This window comes from Sturnira hondurensis, unplaced genomic scaffold, assembly GCF_014824575.4.
Source record: "Sturnira hondurensis isolate 20B ecotype Veracruz unplaced genomic scaffold, ASM1482457v3 Scaffold0000167, whole genome shotgun sequence".
Classification (NCBI taxonomy): domain Eukaryota; kingdom Metazoa; phylum Chordata; class Mammalia; order Chiroptera; family Phyllostomidae; genus Sturnira; species Sturnira hondurensis.
In genome coordinates this window covers 10,883,725-10,910,575 of record NW_028072798.1, presented here as the reverse complement: position 1 = coordinate 10,910,575, position 26,851 = coordinate 10,883,725, and the positions used below count along the sequence as shown (strand labels likewise).

The 26,851-nt window shown below is 51.6% G+C and overlaps 1 protein-coding gene across 17 annotated transcripts in view; it reads right to left on the bottom strand.

Moving 5' to 3' along the window:
• Window positions 1-26,851, bottom strand: part of AFDN (afadin, adherens junction formation factor) — a 108,946-nt gene that overhangs the window by 55,433 nt on the left and 26,662 nt on the right. For 7 of the 17 annotated variants that reach the window (XM_037062515.1, XM_037062735.1, XM_037063247.1 and 4 more), the window contains exons 2-11: window positions 24,494-24,689; window positions 21,740-21,855; window positions 20,628-20,791; window positions 18,532-18,692; window positions 16,746-16,903; window positions 14,557-14,668; window positions 13,377-13,544; window positions 10,522-10,566; window positions 6,223-6,317; window positions 5,110-5,372 (exon numbers count right to left, since the gene is read on the bottom strand). In XM_037062515.1, the coding sequence (XP_036918410.1) occupies window positions 5,110-5,372; window positions 6,223-6,317; window positions 10,522-10,566; window positions 13,377-13,544; window positions 14,557-14,668; window positions 16,746-16,903; window positions 18,532-18,692; window positions 20,628-20,791; window positions 21,740-21,855; window positions 24,494-24,689 (1,478 nt within the window). The remainder of the gene's footprint in view (window positions 1-5,109; window positions 5,373-6,222; window positions 6,318-10,521; window positions 10,567-13,376; window positions 13,545-14,556; window positions 14,669-16,745; window positions 16,904-18,531; window positions 18,693-20,627; window positions 20,792-21,739; window positions 21,856-24,493; window positions 24,690-26,851) is intronic. The other 10 variants (XM_037062611.1, XM_037063257.1, XM_037063326.1 and 7 more) reach the window with 4 other exon arrangements.

Sequence of the window (26,851 nt, the reverse complement as noted above, 5' to 3'; positions counted from 1 at the left end):
CTACCTCATCACCATAAAAATAAAATCATCTTGTGATGCCAAATAGTATCATGCTTTAAAATACACAGTAACCTTTGAGAACACAGAACTTTTTACTAAAGGTTGAATATCAACCTCAGAAAATGACTTTCTACATTACAAACTTCTGTGAAATTCGATACTTACCCTCCGTCACCAGGACACACACACCCAGCGCAGAAACTGCCCTGCTCTGCATCAGACAGTGCAGAGGGGGACCGGGAGGGCTGGCACCCTCTCTCACCGCCTAGCACAGGGGCACACACCCTGCCCAGCCCTCGCCTCCCCTGAGAACGCCAGAACACAACCAAAGCCTTCTGAGTCTCATTTGTAGTACTGTCCTGGAATCACAAATGTGCCCAACACCATGCAAATCCCGTCTCCCCGAAAGCAACTAAAACTTCCAAGTTCAACACGAGTCCCTTTGTACTGCACCCTGGGTGTCTGACTAGAAAGTGACTTCACTGACGACCTGGATGACGCTATCCATGTCTGGCTTTGTGTGTAAGAGCCACCGTGCGACGGCCCTCTCAGCACTCAGAGCACAAAGACACAGGATGTGGGCTCCGTGACCGCAGACCAGACGAAGTCATCAGTGACTCGCCACAGCCTCGGAAGTCCCCACCCCTCTGCGCTGCCCGCTCTCCGCCCCGCCCCATACCCTCAGTAGGAAGTCCCTGTGGCTCATGCACCGCATTCATCGGTTCAGCCTCAAAGGCAAGGGCCCTGACCCCTGCAGCTAAGACCCATGATTGCGTGTCCCTCCAGGAAGCAGAAAAAGAAGAAAGCCCAACACTGCACGAGGAAAGAAATAACATGATGGAGACTGGAGCAGAAAGAGACACTGAAAAGACATCAGAAAAGATCGATGAAACTAATAAAACCCTTAGGTAAACTGACCAGGAAAAAAGAGAGCGAGGACTCAAATAAAATCAGAAATGAAAAAAATGCGTAGGAATAAATTTAAATGCATCAAAAAGGATAAAACACTAGAAATAAATTAAACCAAGGATGTCAAAAGGTCTGTACAGTGAAAATGTAAGACATTTATAAAAGAAAGTGAAGAAGACACACAAAAAGCAAAAGATAGTCCAAGCTCGTGAACTGCAAGAATACTGCTAAAATTTTAGTCCATACTACCCGCAGCAGTTTCCAGATACAACCCACATTAGAAGTCCACTGACACTCTGCACAGCAACAGAACACACACTTCTACACTCTGTGTGGAACCATCAAAGACCCCCTACAACGAACCCGATCTCGGGGAAGCACAAAGCCGGAGCTACACCACCTTCCTGCACACTGAACCACACTACAAGGCCGCAGCCATGAAAACAGACATCCAGACCGACAGGACAGAACCGAGAGCCCAGAAATGAACCCAGTCATAGGGGGTCAGTTAATTTAAGACAAAGGAGCTAAAGACACACAATGCAAAGAACAGTCTCTTCAATGAACGGTGCTGGGAAAACCGACAACCAATGCAGAGAACGGAACTGGACAAAAGTCCTGATAGTGCGACCCGCAGCCACAGCACTCTCGGAAGACACAGGTGGTGAGCTCTCTGACATGGGTTTTGACAACCGATTTTCTGGACCTGACACCAAAAGCCAAGGCCACAAAAGCAAAAATAAACACGTGGGACTCCACCGAAACTGAAAAGCTTTAGTACCGCAAAGGGCACTACCAACACAACAGAAAGGCAGCCGGGGGCCCGGAGAAAACACCTGCCAGCCACGCATCTGACGGGGGTGAGTATGCAACACCCAGAGGGGGCAAAGGAAGCCCTGCAGCTGTGAGTGTGGGAAACAGTCTATTCTCATACTACGATTAGTTACTGCGTTATTTCCAAGACGAACGATGATAAAACTCCGTGTGCTCCACCCTGTACACAGAGAACTCAACAGAACAGCAAAGATCCAAACCACACAGTGAAAACCGGGCAGAGGACCTGAGCAGAGGTTCGGCGGGGCAGGAACAGGTGCAGGGGCTCGGCAGCGGGCGCTCGCCTTGCACCTGCCAGGCTTGCGGTCACTGAGAAGACAGCAGATGGCCAGGGCGGGTGAGACCCGAAGAAAGGCGAATCCCCGTGCACTGTCGGTGGGAATGCAAACTGGTTCCTCAACAGAGCTAAAACCAGGGCGCCTCTGAGACCTTGCTCCCCAGCGTGGCCGCAGTTTGGCTCAAGCAAACTCTGACAAAAACTCCCACGGGTGTGAGTGTTCCTCGTGGCGACGTTTACTGGGCATGGCCAGCAGGGGTCCAAAGGAGACCCCCAGGACCTTTCTGCAGACCCGGTGAGAGGCACCAGCTGGGGGCCCCAACAGCCCACCGGCCCCCCGCTGCACACTGGGAGGACGGGGTGAGGGTGTCATAACTGGGGGGGGGGGTCCCAGCCTTCCGGCAGCAGGCCAGGACTTTAGTGAACCTGTTCTCAGAAAGTCCTCGAGGCAAGTACGGGTTGAGATAACTCAGGAAAAGAAAAAACACGTGCTGTTGCTTTTAACCCCAGCTTTTCGATTCAGATTGCTTGTTCGCAGGGAATCCGAACCAAGTTCCTGGTGAGCTTCCTCAGCTCCCACAGAGAGAAAGGGCACTGGCTCCCCAACCAGAGCAGCCAAAGGGGCGATGACAGGCACTCAGACTCCAGAAGGCGGGGGGCGGGGGGTGCCTCAACACAGCTGATGGGAGAAGCTGCAGGGAGGCACGGGGAGCAGGCAGGGCGCCCTGGTGTGGGTTCGCTCTGAGAGGGGACCCGCGCCTCGGAAAGCACTGCTGTTTTGGAGGTGTTCCATCGGCTCCGGCCAGCCCTTGCTCAGGTGGTCCCAGGTGACTGAGCGTCTCAGCGGGGCTGCCCGAGGAAGACAGGCAGTTTCTCGGGAGTAGCCGCCGCGAAGTGATAGCCATGGCGCCTGGTCCGTGGAGATGGCAGGTGAAGGCCAGTTTCCCCCAGAGGTCTGCTCAAACCCTGCAGATCCCAACACGAACCTGGGAAACCATGCCCCACCCCGGCCAGCAGACCCCACGGCAGTGGGCCCCCCATTAGTGCGCAGACGGCTAGGGTCAGGGCCCTGTGCCACCTCTACACCGATCTGTGCCTAGGCCAGGAAAGCCTGCTGTGCAGTTAGGCAGAAAAAGTGGCCAACACTGAATTGACCTCTTGAAGGCTCAGAGAGGGTTTGGGGAAAAGGATCAAGCTGTGACCCCACAAAGATGTCACCCTGATTCTTTGAGGTGTTACAAAGAGCTGATCCTACTTAAAGAGGGGAAGGCCACTTGGAACTTGACTGGTCAAGGACAAACATAAATTGTGAATGCCACCAAAACAAACAGTGGGTCCACCTACGCTCTGCTTGTCTGTCTGCATATGTCTGTGCATGCTCGTTACAAAGGTGAGGTGATTTTGCACGCCTGGACAGTACTGTTAAAATAAATTTAAGGCAAACACACAGTAGGATGGGGCATTCTAAAATTCTCAGTAGTACAGAAACCAGCTGAAATGCTCTTCAAGTTCACGCACTCTAAGAAGACACCCCAGGAAGTGAAAGCCAGCTTAGGTCTGGGGCAGACCCGAAGGACTGGCTGTACGGTGGGGCAGACAGATCGTAAATTGCACCTGCAGGTTGCAACAGCAGCCGATGCCACCGAAGCACATGGTACAAACTTGGAAAGAGCACACCTGCAGGGAGACGCACCAGCGGGAGGCCCTGTTCAAAGACAACTGGCAGCACACTGAAGAAACCTTCCCATGAGTCAATACACACCCTGGGACTAAGGGGAAATGAGGACACCAAGCAGGTGTGCTCTCCCTGGCAGGGTGTCTGGTGCTGAAAGCAAGTAACAAGCGGGAGAAAAGCTGGTGGTGGAAATGCGGATGGAAGACATGTGAGTAGGACTACGTGCTGAAGGGAGGAACCATGCTGAGGTCATGACAAGGGACAGGAAGGGGGAGACGGGGATAACAATAGAGCTTTAAAAAGGGGGGAAACACTGGCCCTCCCAGGCACCGAATGGAGGGAAGAGCTCAGATGCGCCCTCAGTTGGAAGTTGGAATGGAGACTTCCCAAGAAGCAGACAGTGAGGGCACAAGGGGACGAAGAGACCCGGTCATTCGCTGGGGCTCAGGACAGAGGCTAGAGACAGGTCTCCGACAGCGCACACCATCTGCGGCGCCCGGGCACTGCCTGAGGACGTGGGTGACCTGCTGAGTGCTCATCCTGCAGAGGGACATGGTGTCCACCCTTTCCTCTGCCTGGACTCGAAATGGATAGGGAGTGCCGAAGGGGGCAGGAAGCGCCCCAGTCACCCACCAGAAGCAAAGGCAGGCGGTCCGAACACCAACATGAAGAAATTAAAACCTCACAGCTGGCCTGAAGGCTGCAGGTGGTAAAGCAAAGGGAGGTCACAGGACAGAACATGGAGGTAGTGCCAGGAAGCCCAGAGGGGGGCCGCTCACGGCCGTGCTCTTCGGCCTCAGCATCCACATCAGTAGACAGTCCACTTGCTTTCAACAGTGCGAGGTTCACACCCTGCCAGCCTGCGAAACGGCCGCTCACGCAGCAACATGTCAGCAAATGGCACCTTACTACCCCCTTCGAACACGCCACTGGACCATCAGGAGACCGTCAGGAAGGACTCTGGTTTCCCAGCCCCGGGCCCACACCGCAAGTCCCCCAAGAGGCACTAGGTGGAGCCAAACCACAGGGCACAGGAGGCACGCCTGGACAGCGGCTGGGACTGCGCTGCGTGCAGCAGTAGCAGGGAGCCGAACACAGCAGCACTGCGCAGAACCCGCGACTCCCCACCAAGGAGCAGGGCGAGGACTGTTTGGAAGGGCGAAATGAAAAACAAAGTGCTCGAACGTGACTTAAAGACCAGACACAGCTCCCATTAAGATGAAGACCCTTCCTTCCTCTTCTTCCCTCTGAAACCAACTAAATTAACAAGAACCAGGACCACAAACCCATTTTGAAGTTTTAAGAATTACGATAAGAAGTGAAACCGTGGACCTATCCCTGCATCAGAACACTTTCAGGCCCCACGAAAAAAACGCCCTCCACTTCCTGGAGGCCTCGCGTGCAGGTCACTCACCCAGGCTTGTGTCTGGGGCCCTTGGCCGGCAGGCCCCCGTCCACAGGCCTTCTCAAGAGCGCGTGGTCCTGGCTGGGGTCCACAAACTTGAACACGTGCGACGCCCCAAACTGCACACTCATCCCGCTCTGCAGCATGGTGGTCTCTGAGATGCGCTGTCCCTCCACGTAGGTCTCAGCGTCCATGCTCCTCGGGGTGACAGTGACAACTCCATCCATGTTTGTGAGGTCACAGTGATGGGGCTGAATTCCTGAACCAAACAGCTACATAAACAGAAGGAGTCAGAGCAGCTGCCGCTATGAAGGCCACAGTGTTTGAAGGCAGAGTTTCAAAACCGTGAGCCCCCTTCCGTGGGGCATGTAATCTAGTAACGCTGGACTTTGGGAGTTGTGAGTGGATTTTCTACCAATAATCCAAAAGTAACTAAACTCTGTCAAAATAATTGAAGATTTTATTTTTAGCACCCAGTGCCGTGACTTAAGGCACACGGTAACTTTGCGTGGAAAAGCACACAGCCATGGTGAACATGAGACAATTTAATGGGCACTCCGTGCAGATCATCCCTCGCACCGCTGTGCAACGGAGGGAAGGAGGTCAGAACTGAGCACCTGCCCTTTCCTAACTGAGAAACCAGGGCACAGGAGGGAGGCCGGCCGAGCCCTCCCGGAGGTGCTGACGAGCCCAGACTCCCTCGCATACAGAGCGCGCTGGGCTCTGCTCCACTGGGCACTGGAGACCTGTGTGTGGCTGACACTTGCACTACAAGTGATTGACAGCCTCCCATTCTGCGTGCCGGGCCCAGGAACGGGATTCCAGAGGCTGTCGCCCTAGGTCATGGAACAGACCTGTGAAGGGGCCACCATCTCTTGGAGAAAACACAGTCTCAGAGGAGGGTCAGGACCACTCCGTATTTCCAAAGGAGGAGTGTGGACGAAAACTCACACTCCGTTCTTTTCACACTCAGGCAGAGGAGAGTGACCCACAGTGAACACTCTATTCACGTTTAAACAGAAGCTTCTGGTTTCTATGCATTCAGCCCCGTGCTACCGTGTGCCACCCCTCCGGAGATGTGAAGAGCGACACAGGAGCTGAGAGGGCGGCGCTGCGGCGCACCTGGATGGAGCTGTCGTCGAACTTCTCCGTCCCGACCTCGGTGACGCTGAGCTGGAGGCGGTAAAGCTTTGGCTTATCTCTGGAGTCAGAGCCGTCTGCAAGAAGCGAGTGGAAGGTTACCTTAGAAGCAACGCCACAGCTCTCTCCAAATTTGCAGCATGCAATTTAACTGACTGGACTGAGAAAATTCAAAGTAAGACATTCGAACGCATCAGCTTCTGTTTAACATAATTTAAGGTGCTCAATACTGTCCTTCATACCAACATTTCCTCGCCACATAAAAAGACATTTCTGTCAATGATTCTGAGGAGTGATTCTATTGGCAAGTGAAGACCATCAAAGACACATGGACCTTCCCTTCAGACCAGAGCCTTCCTGCAGTAAACCTGCCACCTAAATGGCTCTCAGCAGCACTTGGTGGCACTCAGTGCCACATGGCTGGGGGGCACAGATGGATTGCTGATGGAGGCTTTTAAAGGCACCACCTCAGGGCTCACCCCAGACCTCCTGGACCAAAATCCTTGGGGAGGGGGCCCACACCTTCATAAGTATTCTTAGGAATACTGCTCCCAAGTGGCTCTGATGTCCACTACTGACATCGAGTCCCAGCAGGAGGGACTGTGCAAGTGCCTCGCCCGGGAGCAGAGCCAGAGCGGAGGGCAGGAAAGGCTGGCCCTGCTCTGTGCGTGTCGCTCAGCGCTAGGAAGCGCTGGCATCCTGACTCTCCCTGCACCTGAACGGCTGTGGCAGAGACAGCGCGGGAAGAAGTGCCAGGCACATCTCACGTACTCCCAGGCAAGCTGCTCACACCACACCCACTGTGGTCCATGCACTAGAGGATGACATCCATCAAAGACATGCTCTGGTTTCAGAGCTGTCAGCCTATGAGAAAACGTAGGCTGGGCTGTCAGCCCAGAGAATCCAAGAACCATGACGTATCTTGGCCATGGGGGCCAGCCCAGTTCCCATGCACGTGCAAATGCCCAGTCTCCTCACAAGACCAAGCAGAGTCTCCAGGACCCACCGCACTAGCACCTGAGTGGCCTTCGGAACCACTCATCGACATGCCAGTCAAACCCCCGCTGCGGCTCAGGACTTGAGGCCCCGAGGGCGGTAGGAGTCTCACATCTGGAGTGTGCCCAGTTCCAGGCCACCCTGTGGTCTGACCTCCCCCAGACACCGCTGCAAGAGACTGCAGGGGCGCGTGAGTCACAGCATCCAACCAGAGGCCTCACGGCAGGCTCAGAGCCTCATCGGATGTGGTGGCAGCCAGAGTCTTCACACCAAATCATTTTCAACTCCGACTCCAAGTCTTAACCCAAAAAGAGGCCTCCAAAACCTGTGGACTCTCCCTGGACATGGGCCACTCCTCGAGGACCCGCTCCGCCCAGGCCCCGACAGGTGTGTGGTGTGCTCACTACAAACACCCGGCAGGTCCCATGGCACTCTGGCCAAGGGGGAGGGGGCGAGTGTCTTTCTCACCCAGCAACCTGCGTCTGTCCACACTGTCCATGGACTCACCGCCCCAGTTCTGAGCTCATGGGGGGCCAGGGGTGCCCTGGCACTCAGCACCGTGTCCGGTCCATAGTGTGCACCTGATAGAGATTTCATGTGCGTAAAGTCAGAAACCATTAACGAGAGACGAAGAAAACAGAATAGCGCTATGTGGTCACCCAGAAATCACACAAATCAGAAAGAAAACAAAAGTAGCAAATAACTGATCAAAGATAATCATTTCAATATGAAGTTATAACATGCAAGAACATGAAGACTGTTTAGGGGTGAAAGAAAAATTCACATAAACCTCCTCTGAATTTGGAATGCTTCTGAAAGGCAGGCGTGTTGTGAGCTAATAAACGGGTGAGTAAGCAGGCAGGACACCCTCTCCGACATCCACACCTGCACCAGCAGACTGAGAACTACAGTAAGGAGAGAGGGAGAAACACGCACGACCTTCCCAGCCTCTCCTTTCCTGCCATTTCACCGTCAACAATGGGGCAGAAACGAACTCCCCCTTCATGCCTCCACTCTGACCGCTCCCCCAGGGCCACAAAAAACACAGACGTCGCCTTCACAGGGCTCTGCACAGCCTGAGCGGTGGCCTCGGGGAGGAGGAGATGAAGTGGGGCCTGGCCTGCGCTCAGGGGAGGAGAGGGAGACGGAAGCGGGCCACAGTCGAGTCTCCGAGCAGCGAGCAGCGTCGGTGTCTCCCCTCCGCCACAGCCCATTACTGGCTCCTCCTCAGTGCACGCCCATGAGCGCCTCCCGGGCAGCCATAAACACAGAAAGTTTTTCCCCAGACAGAACTCGTCAGCCTTCTCCTCTTCCTCAACAGGTGCGCTAGGACTGCCTCTTCCTGCACCGGTGCCCCCAACACATCTCTCAAAGCAACTTCGCCGCCTACAATGGTATTCCTACCGGGCATTTTAAACACCTCTCAACTTTATGATTTTGTCTTAAAAACATTTCATGTGTCCTGGGACTCACAACGTAAAGGGCACGAGAAATGTACGGGAACGCGTGCCCTCCCCCGACCCCCACCTGTCTGCTCCCCCCAGAAGCAAGCCTCTCACCACCCATCTGCCCACCTGTGACGAGACAACTGGCGCCCCCTCCCTTCTGGGCCATGGCACAGACATCAGAACACAACTTAGGGCTGTCAGGTGACATGCATGACATCCAGTCTCATGCGCAGTATTTGGGATGGACACTAACAAGATGCTCTTTTAGCTGAAACACGCATTGGTCTGGGTGTCCTGAATTTCCTTGCCAGCCCCGGCACCCTGAGGCATGGCTCGCTGTTCTGCATCCTGTCTATAGGCGAGTTCTCCGAAGGGTCTAAAAATGAAGTGAAAGAGCCCGTCCTGAAAGGACCAGAGCAAGCGTTTCCACGGACCACGATTTTCGCTCCGCGGCTCCGCACACTCGGGGGAGCTCCGGGACGTGGCCCATGGTGCTAATGCCTCTTTTCTGTGGTCCTGCTGCCCGGGGTTCATTTCCAGAAGGCTGACCGGGGAGCCCCCACATCCCAAGCACTGTACCGGGTGCCGGAGAGGAGCCATGGGCGAGTGAACAGAGCCCACTCCCACAGAGCTTACCTTCCGGGAAACCGATGCGATAGGGAAGAGATTATAAAAAAAATACCAAAACTTACTGAAACAAACCCTGCACATACTTTTACCAACTCCACTGGAGAAGAACTAATAACTGCTCTCCAACAGAGAGGGCACAGAGGGGAAGAGCGCACACGCTGGCTCCATGTGCGCACCAGGGGGACGAGCCGAGGCGCTGTTCTCCTGGCCACCCCGTTATTTCAGACTGGGTCACTGACACACACACGAGGACGTTTAGAGTCCCCTTCAGACGCAAGATGACAAAACGTGCCTTACGCTCTCTTGTGTGCACATGCAAATATCAAAAATAAGCAAAAATACGACCTGCTCCTATTACAAAAAAAAACAACAACTCCAAGTTCGGTTAATATCCAATGAAAATGTGTCTGATCAGTTTAGAGAAAATTCAACTAAAATAAGATGTTAAAAGGTAAATAAATTGCATGCAGCATGAGAAAGTACTCAATGACCACATTCAAGGTGTGAAAACAGCCCTGAAACGCAAAACAGACAAACAAGCCCCAGCCGTGCCGTTCCGGACGACGAGGACGGAGACACGGGAGCTCGGAGGCACACGGCCTGAGTGCGGACGTGCAGCTCCGCCAACATGCAGAAACGGACCTCCTCCCTGAGTGCGGGGGCCTAGGAACACCTGGGACCTGCTCACAGGTAAGCAAGCTCCTTTCCCTCAACAAAGATCACCCCAGGAATGAGGGCCCCCTGCAGGGCCCCAACAGGCAGCCTTGGATTTGGGGCACGGCTCCTGTCAGCCATGACCACGGGGCCACCCTCCTGCCTCTCAGCCTTGGTCTCTTTCTCTTGCCACCCTCAATGTCCTCCTTCCCTCCTCCCCTTCCCCCTTATTCTGAGGGGGGGGGGTGAGGGGAGAAAGAGGGAAACAGCTCTCCCCCTTCCTTAGTCCAAATTCTCCCTTAAGACAGCCTGAATAAAGGAATGGGACATTTTGCAAAATATACTTCTTAATATTAAATTAAATAAATTCTGGATATGGAATACTTACTTAGTAGATATGAATTAAATGCTAGTACATTAAAGTTCTTAAAGTAAGTCACTTTTACCCATGCAGAAACTAGCCCACCAACTATCTGCTCAGTTAGCCATGTCTGGCCCGTGCAGTTCTGTGAGGCTCTAGCTAGAGAGAAGAAAGTAGGAAGCAGAGCGTTACCTTCGTGAGTGGGACAGCCGTGGTAGGCAGAGAGACCCCTTCTCCCTGGGGTCCGAACGCATGCAGGGGACCCCGGTGAAGGCGGCGTCAGCAGGGCAGAGGCGTGCAGAGCACGTGGGAGGAAGGAGAGAGACAGAGAGGTGAGCTGCAGTGCGGCAGCGCGGCCCAGCGAGTGCGTTCGCCCCCCAGCTTTCGGAGCCCGAGGCCAGGACAGCGGTGCTCGCTCCGGACAGCGTGTCTTAGAGACAGAGCAGACTTGTAAGGGAAACACCAGGACGACAGGTGAGGAGTCAGCAGGGGTGGAAGAGTGAGTTAGTGAGCCCTCCGGGAGACTAGCACCCCACTCGGCTCCTTCTGCTGAGAGATCACAGTCAAACCCAAAGCAAAGGGAAAAGTGACTTGCTGGCCCTGTTTCTCCAAACGACAGTGCAAGCATGGGACCCACACCGCGAAGACCTCGCCCGCCTCTCCAGGGCCTCGGCCCGCCTGAGGACAGACACCCACCTGAGGACGTGCCCAGTGGAAATACAGAGCTTGCCTGTTCATACCAAGTCAGCGCTTACAAATGCTATTTGCTTGTAAATGGAAAACAAATCATTCTCTTGGCGAGCTGAGGGCAACAGTGGAAACTTAGAGCACAAACCAGCGAAAAGAACATGGCTCTGGGGGAAGACCTCAGCCCAGCACTGAGTGCTGCCACCACTGAGCGGCAGCAGACCTGCACGTCAGGCCCCTGTGGAAGGAGGAAGCTCTCCAGGAGGCAGGGAGAGGACTCAGGGGCGAGGTCGAACGGGATAGAGCTCTGGGACTCTTTGGACCGTGCGAGGAGCAGCTCTCCACAGGACACTCGCCAGAGGCAGAGGCGCCCTTCTCCGCCCAGCCTACAGCAGAAGCTGGTGAAGCTCGGAGCCAAGGGAGCACAAGACCCAGTCGAAGGAAGTGTACAAACAAGCATGGAACACTGGCCACTGCCAACATCTGGTGAAGAGCAGTCCAAACTGACACACTCGCCTAGCCTCCATTATCTCTCCACACCTGCAAAAAACTCTAAGTACGGCACGACCTGGGAGCCCATAAATATGAAACGAGCAGTCAGAACAGCGACTCTACTAGAACGTGAGCTCCCCAGGTCAGAGGGTTACCTGTTTGTCAGTGCTCCATCTCCCAGGCCCAGAACAGTGTCAGACACACGCAAGTGTTCAGTAATTACCTGTCACCTAAGTGACGAGTGAATCCTCACTGTCTCTGCAGCCACCCACTTCAACTTTCCATTATTCGCCTGAAAATTAGTCCACATCGGCCACTTGTCAATTCTCTCTGAACTAATAATGCTCCTAAATCCCCCCAAATGTTGACTTAGAGAAAACAAAATCATTGATTTCTAACATGTAACCCAAAATTCTCAAAAACAGACCCAATACCCAAGGATCCTAAAAAATTTTAAGCTCAAAAGCAAACCACTGTCTCCTAGTTGCTAACCACTGCCTCAGGTAACGCATTCACACACCAGAGCACAAGCTCAGACAGAAGGCCCGGGGGCCACACCCCGCCCGGCACCTGGTTTATGCCCGGTGGCGCGCAGAGCTCACACTTCACTCTAAGGAGCAGTCACATGCACACAGACCTGAAGTTACACTCGGCCTCTGAAGGCAACCGCAAGGCTGATGTGGCCCCCAGTGAAAACAAGTCTGACACCCCTGGGCTAGAGACACATCATAATACAAGTTTCCAAACCACAGTGAGAAACCAGAAGTTTAAATTCACTTTTCAGCCAGAGAACTGAGGGACAAAGCAGCTAACACTTTCCTCCCAAACAGCTGGTCAGTTAAAACCCCTCAAACGTAACTAGTATCCAAACCAGCACCAGCAGCACACGGCACTGAGAAGTTATCTGCACCAAACGACCCCACTCCTTCGGCACCAACGTCACCGGGCTGTGTGCTAAGACTGCACCAGGTCCAACCACGGTGCAGCCATGGTCTCGTCAGCAGACAGGAGCACTCAGAAATCCGCGGGGAGCACCGCACCACTCCTGTCCAGGGCACCGCAGCACAGAGGACCCCATAAAGGGGCTGGTTCTCGGCTCCTTCGGTGATGACTGGAAGAGCTTTACTTAAAGGCAGTTCTCGGGGAAGGAGCAATAGCCTGGTCTTCATGGTGTCTTACAATATAGGTCACATACTAGTATTGTAACCAGGTAAGGAATGGTGGAGATTTTCTGAGTAATAAACATATGTCACACCGATGCAAATATAGATTATACACACACACAGACTACTTAGAGAAGTGTGTGTAAAACATGCCTTCAAGAACATCGATGTATTTGTCAACCTGATGGCTCACTTATAGCAACAGCTTTGGTTAAAAGAGTTCTATAAACAAAATACTTAGAGGACTAACAATAAAATAAACTCAGTCTACCATCATTTCAAAACCAAATACCCTTCCTCTTACACATGGAGCCCTTAAATGCACTGTTAAATTCAAAGACGGTCTTTTCAGAAACTTCTCATGAACAGTGTAACACGTACACACTTGCCTCTAAGAAGCTGCCCTAACAGGGGTCCCCCTCACTTTAACATTTTGAAAAAAATTTTAAAAGGAAGTACATCAATTCAACCTTTCCTTCATTCTCTATATTCACTTTTTTAGCTTTTGTGTGGCGATACTAATTTCTGCCTATGTGAAGTTTACTTCTACTCATTAAAGTACATACCTTAGGACCTCAAGGTTTTGTTTTTTAAAAAACAGATATCACCTTATGAGGGCTCCTGTGCTACAAACCGATGGTCCCCACGGGGCGGTCAGCCAGCAGAAAGGCCCGCTGTGAACACGTGTGCCCACACACTGCTCACCTGGGCTCAGCTCCACCAGGTAGGGCAGCTTCTCGGGCGGCAGCGCGGAGCCGTAGCCAGACCCGTCCGCGCGCTCCTTCCCCCTCGCGGGCTTCCCGTCCAGGTGCTTCCTCGTCTTCTTTGGGATGTGGTCTGGCGGCCTCCTCTTCAACTGGAAGACTAGAACCCCTGCAACAGCGACACCGCCCGTCAGGAGCCAGACTTGGGTTGGTGCGGCCGGCCAGCCGGCGGGCAGGCACGACTCAGAACCCTCACGACAACGCAGCGCAGCGGCGCCTCCCGCGGCACGGCCGTGCGGGGCTGACCCACCACGCTGCTCCTCAGCAGGGAGGGCACTGGCCTCCCGATGTGCTGGAAGAGCACCGACACGCGGGTTGCAAAGACATCCGTTTCACATGAACAACCGCCCGGTGAACAGTGCATGTATTCACACACACAACAACACGTTCACACACAAACACGTGTCTGGCAGACTTTCATCTAATTCAACTGGATTAACTCCGAATTCAAAGAAATTCAACTCTAGCAAAGCTGGACTCCACGCGGTGCAGGAAAAGCACTAGGCCAGAGCCCTTCTGTAACTCCCGACCCACATGCGGCGCCGACAGCACTAACGGGCAGCGCACCCCCGCGGGCTCGCGGATGCACAGGCTGCCCACGGAGTGGCAGTTAGCTGGCAATGGGAGTCTGAGGGCAAGAAAGCCATCCCGTCAAAACACAGCTCCACTGTCTCACTGCTCTGAGATAACGGGAGGACGCTGTTGGCTTCGTGGAAAGTCTGGGTTTGCTTCTGAAAAATCGAAATGACTGGACAATCTGTAGGGGGGCAGGTTGTTTTCCTTATTGCAACAAACCTGTCCCAACCCACCAGCCCCTCTGGCCAGCACAGCAAGGGCCCCAGTGCTGACACAATGACCTCCCACCAGCGGAGACACGGCATTCCTACTAAGCATGGCAGTCTGCTCCAGGTCTACACACACAGCCACCACTGAGTGCGGCCCTCAGGCCCAAAGGGCGGCCTCGGAGCCCGCGAGAGCCAGTCCAGGAAAGGGGGAGGCCCGCCAGGGAGCAGCATCAGAAACCACCACCCCACCCACCCGGCCCGGCCGGGCCAACTCGAGCAGCCAGTGGGCCAGGCACTCGCCCAAGGAGGAACTCATCAACTAAGACAACTCTTTACCTCTGTCACTGGGCCACTCCCTGAAGATTTGTAAGGGACACTCGTCGTCGTCGAGGATGATTTCTTTAGCACCTTTCTCATCAGCATGCTGGGCTCCAGGAGGAAGCATGACCTAAAGCAAAAAAGCAGTCACCTGTCACTATACCCAGGATGTGAGCCAGCAGGTATTTGAAGAGCTCATTGTTTTAGGTAAATAAAGTCACCACAAAATCAAACTGATCAAACACCATGAAGAATTCTCCTACTAAACCACCGACAAAAGCAAAAGAAAACAGTTTCCAATAAAAAGCTTTGCCAGCTTGACTGGGCCAGTCTTATCCACCTGCCTCTCTCTGGCCCCCCCAACAGGTGGTCCAAGTATAAAAACAAGCAAACAAACTTTCACGCGGAAGGACAGTGTGCGATGGTGAACTTGTGAGCAGTTCCCAAGGAAAGGCCAACGGCTGCTTTCGTGAGGCTGTCTCTTCAGCTGGGCTCTCGGGACGACTGCTGTGGACCCGCACAACGGAACAGCCTCCTTCCCTGCGCAGGGGGTCTGTCTTCAGGAGCACATTTTAATCAGACCGTTCAGCTACGTTACAGGTCTACTCGTTCAGCTCTGGTTTTTAATCATCTTTTTAAGACACTGCATTACTATACTCGCAAGTAACCCTAGCACCGCATCAGTTTTTTTGGCAGCCAAACAATTTCTCTCCATTTTCCAAGAAAGCGCTCAGCAACACAGACAGGGTGACGGCGCCCGCCGCATCGTTGCTTCTAACTTAGTGCTGACGGAACCAAAACCCGTCGCACAAGTCGGACCCAAAGCCGAGTCACCTGAGCCTCCCTTTCAGCCCACAGCTAATGTGACAGTGCTGTCTCCATAGAACTTCCCCCTCCACATGCGGACACACTCCCACTCTGAATGGCCAGGCCTTCGCACGGGCCCTGCCGCCTCTCCACGCTGCTTCGAGTTATCTTCCAAGGGCAAGTGTGTCACAACACTCCCTTCTGCCAGAGTAACTGATCTTTCTTTGCTTTTTGTATTACACTTAATATCTTTGACTCAAAACACATACTACTTCAAGGTCAAGGTCTGGCCTTCACTCACCTCAGGCCGTGGCATGTACCCTGGTGGACCCCGGCCCCGTCCCTACAGGTAGCCCTCTCTGCCTTATTTTAATTTAAAAGCTCCCTGTTTGCATTTCTCAGTCTTGGCCTCTCTGCCCCCCTTTATTACCACTTTTTTTGAAGGCAGCTCTTATTTCCTATCCCAGAGTAGTATCTACCAAAGAAGAGAAACTTACTCATTTAATAATAAAATAGGTAAAGTAATACATGAGTGACTATGAAAGAGCTATATACTACAGAAGCTATAAGATGATAAGCCAAGGAAACAAAAAGTATCCAGTTCAAAGTTAAAATAATAATCAACTCTTGATTTGTATAGCATAAGCTTGCAAAAGAAAATGTGCAAGAATATAATAAAAGAGACACCAAAATAATGAAAACCTCAAAAGAAATCATCAAATGACCCTGACAAGGACTGTGAATAACAACCCGAAGTAGGCTTTTGTGACTTCAGGACTCTGATTAACCACCTGATCTTATGTGTATAAATTAGGCAGAAATTATTAAGACAAAACAATGTTATCACGTTCATGAGCACATATCTCAAATGCAACTTTATGAAACTGATTATTATTTAATAAGTTTGTACACACTGGAGTCAAAAGTAAAACTTTATCTCCAAGGCATTATGGGTAGCTCTGACCATACCAACCAAGCGCTGGCTAATGATGAACAGAAAAATGAAATTGATTTAAGAGTTGAACCTTCACGACAGACTTGACGTTAAAAAACATTATTAAACCAACCTTCCTAAGTTGCCTATACATGTCAAGTAACAACAGAGAGGATCTAAGTCAAAATGTCAGTAGTTGCGGCCCTGTGGTACTAAAACTGTGGGCGATTTTTACTTCCAATTCCCCTTTTCACACTTGCTTGACTTCACACCAGGAGCATATATTACTTTTGTAACGGAAGAGAGAATGTTTTCCCATTTAACACCTGGTTCCAGTTTTTCAGATTCTAAATGGCGCCTCGGGGAGAAAACCATCCCAGCCTGAGCTTCGTGTAAAGGTCACCCTCCCACTTGAGGGGCACGCTCCCGCCTGTGCGAGGCCGGGCAGAGCCGCGTGGGGGCTCACCCGGGCGATGCAGTAGTCCTTCGGGCTCTCCCTCTCCAGACCGTACTTCTCCAAGGCCTCGGCCACAGCGAAGTCGGCGGGGTCAGTGGTAGACAACAGGATCGTCTTGTAGGGGATGTTTGGCTTCAAGCTGTCGGCGTAGATCCTCAGCGTCCCGCCTGGAAAACACCAGACACCCCTGAGCACAGCGGTGTTCCACTGACGGCGACAGCTGACGTCTCCAGTCACGTAAGAAAGGGGCACCTGAGTTCCAGTGGCAACGGACGCAAGGACGGAACACACACAGCTCTGTTCCCATGTCCTGTGAGACGACACCCATCAGAAGCAACAATCCTGTGTGACAAGGACCACCCCGTCCTCTCTTCAAGCCCAGCCAGTGTGCATGGCAATGAACCGACTCCCGCTGGGAGAGTGAAGGAGGAAGCAGGAAGGACTCTGGGGTCTGGCAGTGCTGCCCTTCGGCCCTGTGTCCCCGACTCCGGACCCACGCACTGTCAGGCACCTCTGTTCCCTACTCCCTCCTCCCCAACCTGAGACTTACATGAGAAACCCAGAGCAGCTCAGATATCAACCCCACAGAACGAAGCAATTTAAAGAACTGGACTAGACACCAGGAGACTTGGGGTGCTGGAGTCCACAGACGCTTCAGGAGGCGCCCAGCACTGAAGCACTGGCAGCTGTCCCTCCAGGGACTGCGAACTGCAGTGACGGCTCCAGCCGCGAGCCGGTCTGGCGGGAAGAGAACCACCAGAGCGGAGCAATGAAGCACCTCGAGGTTTCCCTGTTTCTGTGCAATTGTAACACAACACGCTGCACAGACCCCAGGGACACTCTGGGGTCAGAATGTGCTTTCTGCTTATGATGGGACTGCACTCGGACAACCTGACGCCAGTGACGGAGGAGCAAACACAAAGTTTTAAGTTCAGGACTCCCAAGAACTCCTTCCAAACCACTGCTCATCTGTGGATGATGCCAAGGAAAGCACTTCTGTCCTGCTCCCTCCCCCCCAAGACCCTAGCCCTGGACCTCTCATGGAGGAAACGGAGGAACAGGACGTAAAAACAGTAAGCGACATCACAGGATGCACGTGGCAAAGCCCACAAGAACCACCTGGGGTATTTTTGTTTGTTTTTTACACAAACCAACAAATAAGCAAATTGGGAGGTAAAATAAAAGGAGACTTTGGAATGAAAGACTGAGCTGGTGTACGTAGGTTTTACTTGATTCCTGGCTCAGACCAAAGAATTCCCTGAGACCGACAGGAAAATGTGAGCAACGTTGAGATACTTGATGTTATTAAGGAATCACTGCTGATTCTTCTGCACGTGATGACGATGCTGCAGTTTTGGTTCTGAGGGATCCTCACCTTACAGGAAAATGTATCGAAATATTTATGGATGAAACAACGAGAAATTCGGGACTTGCTTCAAAATATGACAGATTAGGAAAGAAAGCAATACGTGAGGGGCAGAGACGGAACGCGGGTTGGTGACGGAAGCACGGTAGGGCTCACCTGGGGAGCTCACTGGGTCTTTCATTCCTGTCTTGTACAGGTTTGAAATTTGCCAGAATTTAAGGGAATAAAGAGTGTGCAGGAAAAACGTGAGGACACGCACATCTCTGTGAACAGTGCTCTCACATTCACGCCAGACCTGATTTCACACAGACACGACACGCATGTGCTCATAGGCCACCGCCCCCGAGACTTGAACCCAGCAAGGCTCCACGAGTGTGACTCGATGACGCCCTCCACCACAGCCCAGCGGGAACGGCCGGGAAGCAGCACCTGAGTCGGGCCGCCCGTCGGAGCTGCGGAACTCCTGCATTCGCCTCTCCAGCTTCTGCTGCCTGCGCCGCTTCATCACCACCTCAGGGTTGGAGATGGTGCGCGTGAAGCTCGTCTCGGGCATGTCCTTGTAGACCTCCGCAGCCAGGCGGGAGTTCTCACTGGCAGGGAAGAAGGACACCAAAACCATTTTCAAGTTTTTTACCGGAAACAGCATAATCATCCGTGGCTGCACATGCGCCCTGCACAGGCCTGCCGTGGACTGTTCTATTACCATGCAGTAATGAGTCACTATGGGTGAAGGATACAGTTTCTCTCGAATCAAGCTAATATGCCACATTAAGCAAAAATTTATAATGAAAATTCTATAGTGAGTTCATACAATTTAATTATTGTGTATTAACAAAGCTAAAAGAAAAATGTATACACCACTGGCTGGTGTGGCTCAGTAGATCGAGTGCTGGCTTGTGAACCAAAGGGTCACTCCCAGTCAAGGGCACATGCCTGGGTTGTTGGCCAGGACTGGGGGGACGGGGCGGGGGGCATGTGAGAGGCAACCACACACTGATGTTTCTCTCCCTTTCCCTCCTGTCTAAAATTAAATAAATAGCCCTAGCTGGTGTAGGTCAGTGGCTTGAGCACAGGCCTGTGAAACAAAGGGTCACCGGTTCGATTCCCAGTCAGGGAACATGCCTGGGTGGCAGGCCAGGTCCCCAGTAGGGGACACACGAGAGGCAACCACACACTGATGTTTCTCTCCCACTCTTTCTCCTTCCCTTCCCATATCTCTAAAAAATAAATAAGTAAAATAAATAAAAATTAAATAAATAAAAATCTTTTTTAAAAAGAGAAAAATGTATAAACTATACATTTCAATAATCTCCATCCGTGTTACCCTAAAACAGACAAAATGAAAATAAGATTGACTATACTTTAGATTTTTTAATTAAAAGACTTACCAATGTTCAGTCTCTTGAGGCTGCTTTCAAAAGGAAATAAAGTTGACCAACTTAACTCATTTTAAGTAGTCAACCTTCTTAACATAAATAACACCTCATAAACTAAGCTGATAAATAAAACAGCCCTGACTGGTGGAGCACAGTGGGTTGGGCTTCACCCTGCAAAATGCAAAGTCTCTGGTTCAATTCCCAGTCACGGCACATGCCTGGTTGGGGGCGGCAAGAGGAAACCAACTGATGCTTCTCTCACACACTGATGTTTTTCTCTCTCCCCCCCTTCCTCTCTCTCTAAAACTGATTAATTAAGGTCAGTAAACGACTGATTAACACAGCACTGTGTTGCTGATGTGTGTGTACTACTACCATTTACCAAAACTAAATAAATAAAATGCTCAAAAAAGTAAATAAAACAAACCCCGACTCACGTTTTAATCTCTTCTTTTCTTAGGTATTTTTCACAAATGAGCAACATACTTGCACAGTGCTTTCTCCTATATAACCACACTAAACAGAGCCTTACTCTGCACCACCACTCCCAGGGCTCACGTCCCTTCCACAGGCCTCACTGCCTCACAGATGAATAGCTAAATCCACGGGAGACAAGGCAAAATGGGCTCAAACTCCACTCTAAGGTAAATGTCATTTGCTGACAAATGGTTAATATCCTCAATACATACAGAACACTTTGAATCAATCAAAATAGAAGAGAAAAGAACCGAGAGGTCACAGCAACAAAAGAGTAAACAGAACTTAGCTAATAAAGGTGGGAAAGACGGCCGTCTTGGACGGTGAGATAAACTCGCTGCACTGAAGACACCCCCCCACTGCAGAGAGAGGGCCCTACGCCGCGACGGCCAACGGCCGCAGCGCCGAGGGAGGCCGTGGGAGGCCCCAGCAGTCTGGCCAGCTGGGTGCCCGGTGGTGCGTCTAAGACGCGCCCTGAGGAGGGAGGGAGGAGGCCCTGACGAGGATGGTCAGTGAGGTTCAAGCACAGTGGGACGACACGTGTCGCCAGCAACGAATCTCGACACACGAGAGCCGGAGTGCACCCAAATGGATGTCTTCACTGACAGTCCGCTACAGGCAGAACACCTGGCTCAGAGTGCAAAGAAAACAGTGTTTGCAAAAGTCACTCACACATCATCCCCTTGGAAGGGTCTGTCGTCTTTCTCGGATGCTTGTCTCATCGCCTCTTTCTCCCTCTTCTTCTTCTCCTTCTTCTCTTTCTTAGAGAGAGTTCTCTTGAAGTTCTGGATAACACCTTCTTTCTCCTGCTTTTCGGGTCCATTGCTTTGAACCTTCTGATGAAAGGAACAAGATCACGATGCAGGTCACTACGCAGAACCCCCCAACCAGCTGAAGGCTGAGCTCAGTGCACCCCACAGGCGACGGCCCGGAGCCTGGCAGTGGCGCCGGGCACGGCGGAAACGCCCTCTCACGGGACCGTCGGACCCGGGAGCGCGCCGGTCAAACCCCAATGATTTCTACATTCACCGCCTGCGCGTCTCTCTCTGAAAGTTTTACCACAGCACAACTGATCAGCGATCAACAGCCAAAGAGAAAACCAGACACAGTAAGAAAACCAAAAAAAAAAGAAAACCAAGGTGAGAATCATGAAATTTGATCTCAAAAGTAAAGATCCAAATCATTTATATCAAGTATTATGAAGAAACCTATGAAAATATGGAACTAAGCATTTACGTCATTACCTATTTTATAGATTTTTTTAACTTCAAAAGAAATGTTAAGAGTAGCTGTAATAAATCAGCTTTTAATAAAGCAAAGTTTTTTAGGTGCCTTGTGTATCTGTTTGTCCCAATTTACGGCATGGCGGATGACAGACACATGCTGACGTACGTGAACGGGCCGACTGGCGGCCCACCACAAGGCGCGGCTGTCCGCGGGGGAAGAGCGGCCTCCCCGCGACGGCAGCATCCTCACGCCACCACGGCCGCCCCGCCGGCCGGCCCGGGACAGTGCACACACAGGCGGGTTATTCGAGCTCATTCTCCCTCTGCTTCCCACTGAAGCATTCTGACTTTATAACTGAGGGGAGGGGCTGCAGCTACTACTTGAGCATCCAACCCCTTAGTCCCTGAAGCGTACACACTAACTCTTCCTTAAAAAGTAAGGAGCAGTATCCGGGGTTACTCTGTGAAACGGAGGACGAAGCGGGGAGAAGCTGGGAAAAGAGCCCTTCGCGAAGGGACGCGCCGGAGGAGGAGCCTGTAACACGCACGCGGGCCCACCTTCGGAAGGCCGGCGTCGTTCTCGTTCTTCAGGACAAACCGGCCCTCTCGGTCGTCTTTGTTCCAGTTCAACTGCACAACCAGAGGCTTCTCGTCCACGTCCAATCTTCTTTCTTCTTCACAACAGGAAACGAGAGAAAGGGAAGCCATGGTTACTTAGTGGCTCCAGCTAACACGACATTTTGATATGCATTTGCTTTTATGAACATAATAACCTGATTCCCTCAAGTACTTGCTGACAGACTGAAACGTAATTCAAAACGTCACGTGAGAGTCTGAACGACTGATTAACTCAGCACTGTGTTGCTGCTGTGTGTACACCACTACCATACGCCCGCACAGACCCCGACCAGAGACTGCTTCCCACGGTACTCAGGCTCCCCCTGGGAAAAGGAGACACACACGGACTGGGGAGAAAACACAAAGCACGCAGAACCCAGCTGTAAGCCTGTTTCTGTAAATGACTCGACCTCAGCTGCAACGGGAAAATAAGGGAACAATGTCATTATCTCACAGAAGTGCCACTGACTCACGGGAGACTTTCCGTCCCCTATTAATGCTGCCTGTTACATGCTATCAAGAAATGGCAAGGACCCACGTGGCAGCGGCAGTCTGGGGAATGACTGCTCTTCTTCTGACTCTGAACTTGACCCTTGTCTCCAAAACTCACCACCCTCAACCCTCACCCCTCACATCCCCTTCCCCCGTGAAGCTGCCACCCCGTTCTCTGTTATGCCCAGGTGTGCAGTTCACTGCGGCCCATTGTCTGCATCAGAAACCCAACAGCCTCCGCACCCGGGCCAGGCAAAGGGCAGCCCGCGGGGATTCCAGAGAGCTCCAGGCAGCCTGACCCCACTGGAAGCCTGCAGCAGGCAGAGGCCACCAGGTGACTGTGTGTATGATGTGCCAAATGAGAGGGGGCAGAACAGCTGTGGTACGGGAAGCAAAGCTTAACAGGACAAATTTAAAACACAAACAGACCTCTAGAAGCATCTGGTAAATAATTACGTGTAAACAGTAATGGTAATTATCAGCACACAAGCATAACAAGTTCTAAATTACACATCTTTATTTTTCCCTCAAAAATTTGGATCAAAAAAATGAGTATTATACACAGCAAAACATGGTAAATTGCAAAGGGCCTGAAACTCATAGAGCTTTTGAAACCCAAAATGCTCTTATGAACTTTGTACTGGATAGAAATCCTTCACGCTGAATGATTTAGGGAACACTGAGAACGATTACATCTAAATCATTCAAAAGTTCACAAAAACCAGGGTGAGGTGCCCCAGCGCACATGTGCCCACCTCAGGGTGCCAAGGTCATTGAGGTCCTATGCATGTCACCCCAAGGTGTCTCTAGCTGACCTGGGGGACCCTACCACCCACAAGGACAGCAGTAGGGCTCCCGGAGGGCAGAGCCCCAGTGCTCACTGGGGGGCATTTCAAGTCTCCGCAGGAACAGCCCTTCCTGTCAGACGCCGCCCCAGACCACACAGGAGGGCGTACCGCCCTCTGTGCAGGAGTCCCCTGGGTGTCACGCTGGGTTTCCCACAGTGCTGTGTGGAACGACAAGCACAGCCCCAGATCCAAGCGGGTGGGAAACAAGAGCACCTCCTGGACCCAGGAGCAGGCGGGGGCCAGGGCACACGAACGCCCCCAGCAGGGAGTAGTTGCGATTAGGAACGGAATGAGAACTCCTTCATTTTATGCATACTAGTTTTTCAAACAAATCTAAGAAAAGCTAAAGAAAAATGGTCCTTTAAAAAAATCGACATCATTCTGCTCTCAGCTTCCCAATTCCGGCCTTGCACCACGTTGCCGCACAGACTGCGCTTGGTGGCGGGTCCTCGAACAACCAGACAGAGCCGAGAGGGAGCGGCTCATCTTCCCTGCCGCACGCTTCGGAGACGGAGGCCACCCTCGGCCTCAGACACCCACCCCGAGCGGAGGCGGTGTTCTGCGGGCAGATGGCGTCTCGGCGACCTTCTCGGAGCCTCACAAAAAGTAGTGAATGACCACGGCCTACATTCCATATATTCTACCCGGGGCAAAGGGGTTTGGTCATACTTGAACTCCACACACTACAAAAAGATTGGCCCTATTTCAAATTTACAAAGGAAGGTATATTTTTGCAGTAAAAAAATAAAATAAAATTATGTTCCAAAAGGATTTGTGGATAGAACTTAACAAGTATTCAAACTGGGTTTTATGTTATGTGTAATCATTTATCTCCTTCAGTAACTGGATTGGTCTACAAGGGACTCAATGTCTGTAAAACACTCAAAAGTGTGTAAGTCTCTACACTCACAATCGTTTAAATTGTCATTCGATAAAGATCTATGGGATATTTTCAGATATTTCAAATATTGAAACAAGAAGAAATTACCAAGTGGGTACTTAAGAGAACCCCAGTTTCCCCAATAGTAATAAAACCATGCTGTTTCCCGTCACAAGACTGTTACAGTCAGAGTGACACCCATCCCCCCTTACTGAACTGGGTTATAACGAACTGCAATATTACAACGTATACAAGAGAGACACGTATTTCTCCAAAAACAAGCAGCTCACTGTGTCATCAATGGACGTGACTCTCAGAGCAGCTGGAACGTTTTACTCCTGAGAGGCCAGGAACCCCGCCTGCCTTTGGAGAAACACGCACGCACATCCCTACTGGGCCAGCCAGTGCTGCGGACCCACAGGAGCCCCGCCCTGGCGCACGGAGTCCCGAGGCCTGCCCCTGTGACGCACGGACCTCCGCTGACGTGCACTTCGTAGAGTGAGTACTTGGGAGATGACAGCATGCGCATGTCAGGCCGGAACTTCTCAGCCAGTGTCTCGATGACGTCCTGAGTGGTGGCAGTGCTGGAGACCCGGATGCACTTGGTGGCAAAGTTTCCGGCAGCTTTATCTTGAAAATAAAACCTCATCACTCCATGAAACTCCAAATCCTGCAAGAGAGCAAAAGGAAACATTTTTTAAAAAACAGCATTCTGAAAAGATTCACTTTTTATAATAATAAATAGAAAAGGCGATTCACCACTTTTTAAAATGTTTCATTACTCTGAGCATCTGAAACAGAAACTAAGACACGGGACCTTGGGCCTCACAGTGAACCACGTGACGTGCACGAGCTGGGTGCCATTCTTCTCTGCCTCACTTGTCTCTGGGGAAGGTGACGTGGTGGAGGAGCTGACGTCAGTAACCACCACTGTGCACGGACCCTTCAAGTTCCAGGTACACAGGACATGCATTATTTCATTACCTCTCTACCACAACCCACTTAAGCAGGCACTACTATTTGGTCATTAAAAGTCTCAAAGTTTAAGTGTCTTGCTCAGGCAGTCAGGTGACAAACCCAGCTCCGAACCCCGGACCACCGACCTCCCCCTGCTGCCTGGCTCAGCCTCCTCCCTGTCACAAAGGTGCATGAAGGGCAACCCAACGTCTGCGAAGATCATGGTGATTAGTTTTCAGTACAAACTACTTGCCCTCAAATCAACAAATGCGGTTTAGATTGCTCTCCCCTCGCTTCGTGAGAGAACCGCAGAAGAACCCTGTGCAAAGGCAGGTCGAAGCCCAGCCGGCCGGCCACGGGGTGCTCTTACCATTATTAATCAGCTACAACACAGTTTATGTAGGTGAAGCTCTATGAGTTTCAGGCCCTTTGCAATTTACCATCTTTTGCTGTGTATAGTACCCATTTTTTTGTCCAAATTTTTGAGGGAAAAGTAAAGATGCGTATTATCCATGGGTAGTACTAATTCCATATGTATAAAATGTTTTCATTATTTTATCTATGATTATGTGTTTAAAGCGTAACTCTAGAAAGCAGTAACAATATCTGTATACAAAATAACACCCTGGAATACGATAATCTGTTTCGTTGCTAAATATAAATAAAAATTAAAACAAAAGCTTTTTTTCCTGAAAGTTTGGGAAAAAAAAGTGGGTGTACATTATACACAGGAGCGTACCACACACAGCAAAACACAGTAAGTAACCTAAGGCCACCAGCGGCCCGCAGGCTGGGGCCACGACCTCGAGGGAACCTGTGCTTGTCTGTCTGGCCACACGTCGTCGGGGTGTGCCAGGGGCAAGGCGCTTCTGCGGTTGCTCCACCTGAGCTGCCCAACGCATCAAGTCACTCCGCCATCAGCAGACGCCCCAAGTCCACCCCGAACCTCGCGAACTCGAAGTCAGACTGCGTTGCTCCTCCACTCTTCTCTTTCTGGAACTTCCTAGTCTCAGACGTCAGATCGTTACCAATCAGGCTCTTCTCTACTTCCCCCCAACCCACTGGAGCTTCTTCTTCACTGATAATTACGACCTAACAAGCATTTCTTTGAAGTGTGGAAAATGAGATATTAGATGCGGTTAACTGTACCAAGTACGTGAAAATTACACAGAAAATGAGACAATCTGGTACATGTCTGGCCCCCATGCTTTACTAGGCTTGCCAAGAAAAAATACAGGGTAAGTGCACACGTGTGTTAGAAACCAGTGAGGCACAGTTCTGGCCTGAAGCAGGGCCCTGCGGTGGGGGTGAGGTCTGAGGGCCTTCATGCACCAGCAGAGCGGAAGCTGCGTGAGCAGGACTCCTGCTCTGTTCCCTCCACACGCCGCAAACTCTGTCCAGCCTGGGCCAAGCAGCAGAACCGGCGTAAGTGACGGCGAGTGGGAAGGAGGCACCTGGACCATAAAGCCGAGTGTGAGCACCAGTCCTATCAGGACCAGCTCCTGCTCTTCTCGCTGCGCCCTGTGCTAGCGAAACCCTCTCCGTGCCCCCAGCAGCGCTCCTTGCCCGCCATCCTGCCCCCAACTGTCCCATGCTCTGCAATTAGCTTTACTCGCCTCACCACCACCTCCAGAGGCCCCTGAAAACAGCACTTCAGAAAAGAAAACCACTCATAAATTTAGTTATATACATTTAAGTTTTCCTTCTAGGAGTCATATTTTTACCCTAAGACTCTGAGACCCACACCACTACTACCCTGAAATCATCTTCCTAGGATATGTTTCAGCTCCAAATGTTTACCGGCACAACCACCCTGACCCCTTCAAAGGGTCACTCTTCCAGACTAATTTAAACCAAAAAGGCAAAGTAACCTCC